Source organism: Micropterus salmoides, unplaced genomic scaffold, assembly GCF_014851395.1.
Source record: "Micropterus salmoides isolate LMB-PRFRI ecotype aquatic unplaced genomic scaffold, ASM1485139v1 Ms_hic_scaffold_3, whole genome shotgun sequence".
In the NCBI taxonomy this organism is placed as follows: domain Eukaryota; kingdom Metazoa; phylum Chordata; class Actinopteri; order Centrarchiformes; family Centrarchidae; genus Micropterus; species Micropterus salmoides.
The window spans coordinates 21,770,531-21,782,109 of NW_024042261.1; the positions used below are offsets into that span (position 1 = coordinate 21,770,531).

The window sequence follows — 11,579 nt, forward strand, 5'->3', positions numbered from 1 at the left end:
GAGTCCATACAGTAATTGTCTGCTCCACCATTTCTCAGTATTCTCTGCATTGTTCAGATCACCACATCCACATAAATCCAGGAAATTTCCTCTGGAATGGAAACCATGTCCAACTCTCACAGACCTGTTTGTGTTTCTTTTCTTCCTTCCTCCTACTTTCTCTCTCTCACACACACACACTCACACGCACACACTTTCATACTGGTCTCATGGTAGATCCAACAGGGTTGCATTCATCATCCACACAGACATCGACACGTACACCTAAGAAAACTAATCCCCCCCCTACAAGCCACTCGTTCCAAAATCTTAATCTATTGCATGTTTCTTTTGTTCTGACACTTTGTCTCTCCTCATTTCTGGATGTTTCTGGGGTCTGACAGTATTCAGAGAAAGTGCTGATGATGGCTGAAGTGACAGAGAGATGAGGAGGAGAAGTTTCTAATCTCATTATCCCTACCTAAACTAATCCATCAGGAACAACACCTCCAAGTCATCCATACCTTTTAGACATATTGTACCCCACACATCATACGCACAGACTTCCTCATAAGATGTATATATATGCATGGTAATATAAGGTGATCAATTGCAATCAACAAAGAACATGGCGGATATGCAGGCCACGCTGCTGCTGGGCTCGGAGGGAATCAAGAAAACAATCCTACATGGAGGTACTGGAGACATCCCAAAACTCACTGCTGGGGCAAAGGTACTGTAGGCCTTCAGTACTTTTCACTTTACATCTAGATCGTCACTGATCGGTATTTACTTTCACTTTTGAGACTTTTAAGAAATAGCTCTCAAGCATTACAGACTAAGTTGTGTGAGTCCACAGCTTTTTTACTAATACAGTCCAGATACTGTGCAATCTAATGGAACCATAGTTCAGCAGCTATCTGGTCATTCTTTTGGACAAATTAAAGAGGATGATTAAAAATACATCTCACAAAGCTAGTTTGAATCTTCTAAATCAATTTGAGGAACTAATAGAATCTTTGATATATATACGCTTAATTATTATATTGTGTGCATAGCATCACATGACCATGCAGAGACGAGACAGAGCAGTTTTTCTAGACAGTGGGAGAACGATGGGGAAACAACAAAAGAAATTAAGAATGTGCAAACAAAGGCACTATTTCAAAAACATGTCCTTGACTGTTATATAGACTTTATTTTAAACATGGCAGGTATGCTATTTTCAAATAAATTATTTGTCTTCAATTCCGTTGTGTTCGGTGTATTTCCTTGCTTATCCCTTTAAATATGCACTTGACCTAAAGGAGCAATAAGTAGTTTTTAAACCTGTTGATGAGCATGACCGTGACATATCCTGTGAAGATTTGATATGGTGTTTGTTTAATATGCATGGATTCATTCCTTGGGATTCATAGATACAATTTTCCTGCCATTTTTATTTTGGTGACTCAAGCTCATCTCAACTGAGCTTGATGAGGCTCATTCATATTGTTGCAATTCCCACTGGCAGCCAGAAGAGGTTGATCTTCTTTATCTCTATGAGTGGAAATCTACTCTTTACTGCTCTTGAAGGTTCCCTATTAGTGTTAAATGATGATCCTAGGTTCATAAAATATCTTGCATTGGGCTGTATATAAGGGCACTGTTATCATGACATATAGGAGTAGCTCATGAAAGAGCAGTTTTTGCACCACAGCGAGCACAGTTCTGTTAAATGGTTTCACTTTCCTTGGGCGTTATACAACCAACCACGCAACCTTGTCATGTCTGACCTTCCTTCTGTCTGTCTGCCGTGTGGAATAACTTCTTGTTTCATAACATTTTTGTTGAGACTGATGTTTACTTGTGTTTATTCTCCAATTTCAACCAAACCATGTCATCTTTGCCTGCAAGGAGTTTTGACTTGAGGCAACTTTAACTGTCATATCTTACCTGAAAGAGTCAATGTCTGTTTTTAAAGCTAAAGTCTTTGCGATTATGAGTCATTTTCCCCACTTTTTGTCCACACTGTATAGTTTAACAAGCAGGCTTCATGTAGTACTTCTCTCAAAATGGTTCTTCTTTTCTATGGCTCTATTTGTACTCCAGGTGACGTTCCACTTCCGCACCCAGTTGTGTGATGACGAACGTACAGTGATAGATGACAGCAAAGTGGTGGGGACGCCCATGGAGATAGTCGTCGGCAACATGTTTAAACTGGACATCTGGGAGAACCTGTTGGCCTCCATGAGGATCGGTGAGGTGGCTGAGTACTGGTGTGACACCATTGTAAGTGCTGATAAAAAAGTCCTACTGCACAGTGTATCATAGTCTGTTAGTGCAAACCTCTTCTGAGATGTTTGACTGTTGACTTTATACAGAATAACGTCACACTGCAGATGTGCAGGTTATAGACTTTGCTTTTAATAACAAGCAACAGATCAACCCAATAAGAATAGTTTTATGTCCTCCAGTTATACATTCAAAGCCTAAACATAAAGCAAAAGAATACATTTCACCCTCTGTGATATAACTCTCCTGTTCATGAAATTTAAAATAAACCCAGGAGTGGTTAGACAGTAAAATAAAATGTATCACTCTTAGGCTCCACAGGGCTAAGAGTAGGGTCCTCACGACTTTTGCAAAACTGGATCAACAGGCTACCAAACTTACATAATTATTGGTGGTTTATGACAAACAATGTTGTTTGTATTAAAAACATCTGGTTAGCTTTCACTTTAGTTTCCCTTTGAATTCCCTGCATATTTTCTGTGTGAGTAATGTTTTGTCTTTACAAATGTTGTTTCTGTGACCTCTTCCTGTTATGAAAGCTGTTGTCCCAAACAGATATCTGATATGTAAATATATATATGCCCCTATGACAGAGATAGGTGCTGTGAAGCAAACATACTTCCTCTGAATATGTGTTGATGCATGTGTTTGACTGGTCTTTGTGTCTGTGTGTGTGTGTTGCACTCTGTCAGAGACAGATGGGTTGAGGCATACTGTTATTAATCTGCAGCAGCCTCACTTTTACCTAATCGGCTCTGATTCCTGCTGAATCAGCACTACTGAATCCCATCCACTCTGATTAGATTTGATGGGGCTTAGAGCATTTTTTCACTCCTCTGAACAACATGGCTGCACCGCACACTCCATTGCATAATTTGTGCAGTATCACTCCCATCCAGTGGAGGGCATACTCGCCATGTTAAACTGAGGAAATAGACCAGAGATAATGTGAACTCATATCGAACTCATTTAAGTTTCAATAGGAATTAAGCTTTAATTAGTTTAATGTATCATTATTAACAAAAATGCTAAATCTTCTATTTATTTCTGTTATGACAATTCCAATGTAAAAATTGGAAGTTAGAAGTGAAATATTAGGAAATAAAACAGTGTATTCAACCACTACATGTGAAAACAAACTAACAAAATTTTTTAAAAGAAATCTTAGAAGCCCAAAAAGTAAAAAAAAAATTTATTTTTAATTTTTAAATTAAAAAATTTTAATTTAATTTTTCCCATTTTAATTTGGCTTGTTTAGTTTTACACTTCCGATAGTAAGCTGCAAGTAAAGTCAGGATTGGTTGCAGGGTTGGTTCTTGAAGGGGCACAGTGACAGGGTGCATGGTCAGGATTGAAAGGAAAAAACAACATAAAACAGTGTATACATTCAAATTCTTCCTGTATGTTTACAATCTATCTATAATCATCATCCTGATTTTCCATATTGTTATTTTGCTATTTTGGTTTATTCTGTACACGCAACATACAGACTATAGCATTTGTGAAATGATGCTATATAAATCAAATTTACTTGACACATTATTTCTATATTATTGTTCATCTCAGCAGCTGGTTTAGTTTGTGATTCTTAATTCGTCTCTCCATAGGCTTAAAATCAAAAACAGACTGGTAGTGGTAGTGATGTCATCTAAAGACAAATCCAGGAGCTGCTCCATTAACAGTGAATGGCCTTCAGTTTCATGACAGTGAGGCATTGGAGGCAAGTTGGTTCATTAGTTCTTAAGAGGCTCAAATATCAGAGTCAATATAACAATATAACCTCAGTCACCTTTAGTCTACAATGCAGGCCATTCACAGAGAAAGATCTTTATTATTTAGAAATTCTGCTTTAAATTGTGATCCCTGTGGTCATTTCGCCTCTCCAGCACACTGGAGTTTACCCACTTGTATCCAAGAGTATGAGGCGCATTGCAGAAGGCAAAGACCCGGTCGACTGGCACATCCATACATGTGGTATGGCCAACATGTTCGCCTACAACAGCCTTGGCTACGATGACCTGGATGAGCTGATGAAGGAACCAAAGCCCCTCTACTTTGTCCTGGAGCTGCTGAAGGTGAGAGAGAACAGAGACAACCACACAAATTTGTGTGGATTATGTGTCAAAGGTAAGCTTCCTGAACAAGGAAGTGGCACGTTATAATAATAATAATAATAATAATAATCTTTATTTGTAGCACTTTTCAAAAACAAGTTACAACGTGCTTTAACAAGTGTAAAGACAATAATACCCAAAAAACAATAATACAAAAACAATACAAGATAAAGAAAAGAAAAGACTAAAATACATGTTTAAGATAATATAAAATTAGTAAAATAGAATAAAATAAAAGGGATAAAATAAAGTCAAATAAGATCGGGAAAGGCTCTCCTATAAAAGTATGTTTTAAGAAGGGACTTAAAAGAGTTTACTGACTCAGCTGACCTGATTTCCTCGGGCAGGCTGTTCCAGAGCCTCGGGGCCCTGACAGCAAACGATCTGTCCCTTTAGTTTTCAGTCGAGACTCTGAAACAGACAACAGACCTCTGCCCGAGGATCTGAAGGTACGTGCTGGTGTGTATGGGACTAAAAGTTCAGAAATATAACAAGGCGAGAGGCCATGAAGAGCTTTAAAAGTGATCAATAGAATTTTAAAGTCAATTCTAAAACATACTGGGAGCCAGTGTAGTGAAGCTAAAATAGGAGTAATGTGGTCATATTTCTTTGTTCTGGTTAAAAGCCTGGCAGCTGAGTTCTGGACAGTCTGGAGTCAATCAATAGATTTTTGGGTTAAACAGGTGAAAAGGCTGTTGCAATAATCCAGGCGTGATGAGATGAAGGCGTGTAAAATGGTCTCGGTGTCCTTAAAAGTTAACATAGATTGAATTTTTGCTATATTTCTAAGTTGATAAAACATGATTGAACAAGCTTTGTGGTGTGCTGCTTGAAATTTAAATTACTATCAAACCAGACACCAAGGTTCTTTGCCACAGGCTTAATGTGATTTACTAGGGAACCAGCAGATGGCAGTATTTGTTTTGCCATCTGCTGGGACCCGATGACCAGGATTTCTGTTTTGACTGAGTTCAGCTGGAGGAAATTATTTGACATCCATTTTTTTAACTTCACAAAGGCAGTTGTTAAGTGAACTCAGCATTCCAGGGTCTGTGGATCTGACGGGCAAGTATATTTGTGTGTCATCAGCATAAATATGAAAAGAAATGCCATGTTTATGGATAATATGTCCAAGGGGAAGCAGATACAAGGAAAACAAAATGGGTCCTAAGACCGACCCCTGAAGCACACCATATTTAACTGGACAGAACGAGGAGACATAGTTGTTTACAGACACAGACAATACTTCCTATTTGACAGGTAGGATGAAAACCATTCTAGGGCAGTACCAGAGATCCCCACCCAGTGCCTCAGTCTGTCTAACATGATGTTGTGATCAATGGTGTCAAAAGCAGCGCTAAGGTCCAGGAGTACCAGGACTGAGCACATGCCTTCATCAGAAGACATTAAAAGGTCATTGGTGACTTTAAGCAGGGCAGTCTCAGTGCTGTGGTACTTCCTGAAACCAGATTGAAACTTTTCAAATATTTTGTTATTTTCCAGTACAGTGAGCAGCTGTTTGGACACAACTCTTTCTATAATCTTTGCAATAAAAGGCAGTTTTGAAATAGGTCTAAAATTTTGTGGGAGGGAGGGAGGGATCTAAATCAGGTTTCTTTAAAAGCGGGTTCACGCAAGCCGTTTTAAAATAATCAGGGACACAACCAGTAGATAGGGAGCTGTTTAAAACAGAGATCAAATGGGGCCCAACAGATCTATTACTTTCAGTAAAAACTTTGTAGTTATTACATCAAGTGGGCTGGAGGACACTCTCATTTGTGATACTGAGCAATAAAAGCTCAGACAAGTCGATGGGATAAAACTGGTTAAAACTCTCTTGTTGATGGTGAGGAACCTCTGAGTAAGAGGCCGGGGGGGGGGGGGGGGGGGGGGCTGATCCACAGTCTTAAACAGAAACCTGGGATTGTGTTTATGTGTAGTAATGAGTTCAGAAAAATAGTGTGTTCTCGCATCCTTAACCATGTTATTGTAGTTAATTAATAAATCCTTCAGACTGAGGTAATGGACTTGGAGACTGGATTTTTTCCATCTGCGCTCTGCTTTCCTGCATTCCCTTTTGAGGCTGCGAATGCTGTCATTTATCCAGTGTTGCTTACTAGCTTTAGACGTAGGCCTAACCTTTAGAGGAGTAATATTTAGTGACAACAAGCAGATATGATTTTAGTGATCGACCAGATTGTTGGTCTTGGAATCAGACAGGTGTTGGCTTTGGCTCTGAAAGAATGTGCAAAACTTTGAAACACTTTGTTCATTAAAGATGCGAGAACACACGGAGCTTGGTGAGGCGGCATGAGTAACAGGCGAATCGCAGCTAAAAACAATACATCTGTGGTCAGATATGGTCATGTCCACTAATTCCACAGAGGAAATGCTGACATCCAGGGTAAAAACCAAGTCCAGTGTACGACCACCACGGTTATGGGTTTGCCCTTTGACATGTTGTTTGAAGTTAAAAGAAGTGGCCATATTTAAAAAGTCAGTTGCATTAACATTGGTGGGGTCATCAACATGAATATTAAAATCGCCACAAAGAACAATTCTGTCATAATTTAAAACCAGAGTAGATAGAAATTCAGGAAGTTCTGATAAAATCCTCCAGGCGGTTTTGGGGGGCGATAAATTACAACAAATATGATAGGTTGCAGCCCTCCAACTTTAAGAGTGAGAACTTCAAAGGAGTTAAATTCATCACAGCGTACTTGATGACATTTTAAATTTTTCCTATACACGCTCACTAGCCCACCACCACGACCACTGACCCTCGGTTGACTAAAACAATCATATTGAGGCTGACACAGTTCAGCTAGCTGGCTATAGTCATTCATTTGCAACCAGGATTCAGTTAAAAACATAAAATCTAGATTTGCAGACAAGATAAAATAATTTAAGATAAAAGTCTTACTTGAAAGTGATCTCACATTGAAGAGAGCCATTTTGAATGAGTTTGTTTTAGGTGCTGGAGTTGGTGCAGTTGTCCTAATCCTTAAGAGATTACTAATATTTCTGTGTGGGATGTGCACATTTCGGTTTACTGGTCTATGCGTGATGATGACAGGAATAGAAGTCTTTGGAACAGTGCTGGGAGCAGACGTCTTTACATGCCAGCAGGTGGAGACAGTTGTTTGTGGCAGTGAGGCAGAGATCTGTTCAGTGAGCGGTGGTGCGTCCAGGTGTGCTGCATGAATGATTAGTCATTCACGTAAGTCCTGAGGGGAGGACCGCACCACATGCTGTATGTGAGCAGCCAACATTTCTGAGCCCCGTTTGTTTGGGTGAAGTCCGTCTGTCTTAAAAAGAGACATTCTTTGCCAGAAAATATTCAAATTATCCACATAACACACACGATGAGCCCTGCAGGCGGACTGGAGCCAGTCGTGGAGGCCAAGGAGTCTACTGAAGCGGCCAGCACCGCGACCAACAGTGGGAATGGGACCAGAGATAAAAACGGACTTTCCACACGGAGGACTGGAGCGACGGCATCAGGTCCTGGAGTTTTTTTAAAATGTCAGCCGTGGTGGCACCAGGGAAGCAGCGAGTGGTAGCGTTAAAGAAATGGATGTTTCTGGTTATGGAGTCACCAATTATTAGTGTGGTTGGGGAGAAAAGAGGACGAGGAGATGCCGGTTGTGTGGTTCCAGAGCAGGACTGAGCAGAATCTGCTTCAACACTGCGTGCGGACTGATGATGGAGTGTGTGAGCTGCCGAGTGTTGTGTTGGAGTAGCAGTAACAGACCTGACAGAAGTGCTACCCGACGGAGCAGGGTAGAGACGGCCTCCGGAGCGTCTGAGCACAGCCTCCTTCAGGATCCTACGTCGGGAAGCGGAGGTTTTTGACCGAGATGACGGCCGCCGATCAGGCCCAGCGACAGACCGGCGGCCCAGTGCGGGAGATGTAGCCGGTGAAGGAGATGCAACAGTGTCGGCAGGCAATGTCCGCAGAAAGAGATCCATATCAGGGAGACTCGAAGCTGCAGGTGCATCCGCTGGATGGACCGGAGTGCCGTCAGACAGGACTGCATAGCGGTTGGAGAGGCCGATGTGCGGAGGAGAGGCAGCCCCATCCGAGCAGCCACGGACCACCACTTCAGCCCAGGTTGACTGATGCTTCGGAGTCGAGCAGGATGAAAGCCTGGGAAGGCTAGAGGGGTCCCAAAACACGGTGTCCTGGATGTTAGCGGTTGCGCTAAGAGAAACAATCTGTTTGGCTTGTACTGAAGCCACATCCATAAAGCCAGTCAGCAGGGAATCTTTCTCTTTGAGTTCCTCTGAAAGTCGTCGGATGTCTTCCATAAGGTCAGCAATCTTCTTGTTCGCTTTCTTAAGGAGTGTGCAGTCCTCATGGGGCAGAGTTATCTCGGCTAGCATAGTCACCGGAGCTTTGTTGTGGTCAGTAGCGTTGATCGCGTTTTTACGGTCATCTATCTTAAAATCCATGTCGGATGACTAAAATCCTTAACCCACGTAACACTTAAGTTAAATAAAAAGGATATAAAAAATGTAACGAAAAAGTGTTAGTTAGTTAGTAGGGGGATGTACGAGCACAATTTAATGCCAATGTAGGGTTTTAAAAACAATCTTCCCTGTCTGCATGTGTGTGTATGATTGACAGGTGCAGCAGCCCAGTGAGTACGACAGGGAGTCGTGGGCTCTGAGTGATGCAGAGAGGCTGAAGGTGGTCCCTGTGCTGCACGGCCAGGGGAACATGCTCTACAAACAAGGAAATTACCAAGAGGCTGCAAATAAGTACAAGGAGGCCATCATCTGCATCAAGAATGTTCAGATGAAGGTGATTATGTCAAAAATGTTGATTTGCCAGTATGTATAGACATGGATCTGAACTACTTTCCTCTTCAGGAGAAAGCATGGGAGGTCCCGTGGCTGAAGATAGAGAAGATGGCCAACACCTTAACGCTCAACTACTGTCAGTGTTTGCTGCGCATGGAAGAGTACTACGAGGCCATTGAGCACACCAGCGACATAATCAACCAGCATCCAGGTTTGGCACTGCCATGGTCTAAAAGAATGTCTATGAATCTAACGTAAAAGCATCCCTTGCATGAACAGCTGCTGTCTAACATGTGTGTGCTTGTATTTGTCCTCCAGGTGTAGTGAAGGCCTTCTACCTGCGAGGCAAGGCCCACATGGAAGTGTGGAATGAGGCGGAGGCCCGGCAGGACTTCAGCAGGGTGCTGGACCTGGACCCCGGCATGAAGAAGGCCGTCAAGAAGGAGCTAGCAGTGCTTAACATGCGCATGGAAGAGAAGAACCAGGAGGACAAGGACAAATACAGGGGCATGTTTTGATCAGAGACAGTGGTTGGTGAGTCAGAGAAGTGATGGGGTAAAGATTAGTTAAGTTGTTATATCACAAATCTCTATGCTTGATTGTACTTTTAACTCCGTGAATTAACGTTTAAGGACTGTGAGACACTTCCAGGAGTGTGAAATAAAATGAAATGCTTTTATTATTTTAAACCTTCACTTTTTCACACCTATCTTTCTTTTTCCTCCAAACCATGATCAAGACACACTATATAAGTTAAATGAAGGACTTTTCACCGTTGCAATCATATTTAATTTGGTCAATAGTTCATTGATTTTGAATTGATTGTTTAATAGGCTGTTTGTATTGTATTTATATTATATTCCAATGTTTAGTAAGACCATAAGATGTGCCTATATGCTGTGTTATGAATATATTTAAGTGAGGAATAATGATTCCAGTTTGTTTAAAGGAATAGTACGCAAAAAAAATAAAATTCTTGCTGAGAGTTACATGAGAGGATTGATAGCACTCTTATGTCTGAATATAGCTGGAGCTAACAGCTGCTTAACTTAGCTTAGCATAAATACTGGAAACGGGGTAACAGATAGCCTGGCTCTGTCCAAAAATCTGTTGACCAGTACCATTATAACACATTCTTCGGTGAGTTTTAGACATTCTGGTGGGTGGATTTTGTTACTTTTGGACAGAGCCTGGCTAGCTCTTTCTCCTTGTTTTCAGTCTTTCTGCTAAACTAAGTTTGTGAGCTGCTGGCTGTAGTTATAAATACCATACAGACATGAGAGTGGTATCAGTCTTGCTGTCTAGCTCTCTTAAAGAAAACAACTAAGCGTTCACTACTGTTCTAATTTGTTAATATTGTTTTGGAGGATTTCCTCATCATGTAATATATTTCTGGAGTGGCTCAGTTGGATTTCTGTGTTTAATAAATATGTCCCACCAGATGTTATGTGAGCCAGCCACCCTGATGGTAGTTTTATTTTCAGAGGTCATATCCCACACTTTGCCACTATTCAGCCAAACAATGTAAAAGAACTGAAGTAGTCCCTATGCTGTTTCTAAAGTTTTATTCATAGTTGATAATCCTGTCAAATAAGATTAAAACCAAGTTACTTCTCAAAGTATTGTAAGCACATTACCGCTCCACAAGGTGGGGCTCTGACCACAATCATTCTTCTGCTTCTGCATGATCCCTGCTGGAGAAATGATACTGGGCCTAAGCAGCATTCTCATCTTCATGAGGTCTCTAGGTGCTCATAAAAATAAATGATCTGGGTTGCATCTACTACTTGTCTCCTTCCCTTTGTACATCATAAAAGAGCTTACCGCAGAGAATTTGCTACAAAGTGGGGAGGGACAAAGCTTTACAGTGAGAGAAGAAAGAGATAGAAGGAAACAGTGGGAGTTTAACGCAAAGGGGGAGTTGTGAGTAATTGCTATCAGGGATGTGCACTGGGAAAACACATTTTAATGCACTTATATTTGTGCAATGACATAAAATATTAGATCAATGGTATGACATCACACTGAGAGTTGAGTTTCATTCAGGGAATCCCCACTCATCACTATCGGCACTAGTCCCCCCCCCACACACACACACACACACCACAACCACCGTCACCATCACCACCACAGGACACAGTGCTGTGTATCAGTCACTCAGGGAAATGAGGCTGACGCTAATGTACCAGTCTAATAATGAGGAAAATCAATATGAGCAGATCAAAGAAAAGAAAACCCATTGAGGATCTTGATTAAACATTCAAGTCATAGCATCCAGCCCATTATAATCACCTTTACTAATGCAGTTCTTGCTGTTGAGTCTTGTTGATCTGAGGCAATTAAACAAGGAGTCTAAAAGCTGTGGTTTAAAACAGCTTTCATTAGAGACTTTCTTTTTGCAGACAC

The 11,579-nt window shown here is 41.1% G+C and overlaps 1 protein-coding gene across 1 annotated transcript; it reads left to right on the forward strand.

Annotated features, from left to right (window-relative positions):
• The first annotated feature begins 607 nt into the window (after positions 1–607).
• On the forward strand, positions 608–10,956 carry aipl1 (aryl hydrocarbon receptor interacting protein-like 1). Its single transcript, XM_038693831.1, has 6 exons — positions 608–712; positions 2,071–2,250; positions 4,140–4,328; positions 8,998–9,174; positions 9,243–9,384; positions 9,492–10,956. The coding sequence occupies exons 1-6, from the start codon at positions 608–610 to the stop codon at positions 9,689–9,691; spliced, it is 993 nt and encodes a 330-aa protein (XP_038549759.1). The 3' UTR covers positions 9,692–10,956.
• The last annotated feature ends 623 nt before the right edge of the window (positions 10,957–11,579 follow it).

What these genes read in the sequence shown, in the direction of transcription:
- aipl1 (XM_038693831.1), top strand. Translation starts at nt 608, where the DNA reads ATGGCGGATATGCAGGCCACGCTGCTGCTGGGCTCGGAGGGAATCAAG. An exon ending in AACTCACTGCTGGGGCAAAG is followed by an intron (nt 713 to 2,070) that starts GTACTGTAGGCC and finishes TTTGTACTCCAG; the next exon opens with GTGACGTTCCACTTCCGCAC. An exon ending in TTGTCCTGGAGCTGCTGAAG is followed by an intron (nt 4,329 to 8,997) that starts GTGAGAGAGAAC and finishes TATGATTGACAG; the next exon opens with GTGCAGCAGCCCAGTGAGTA.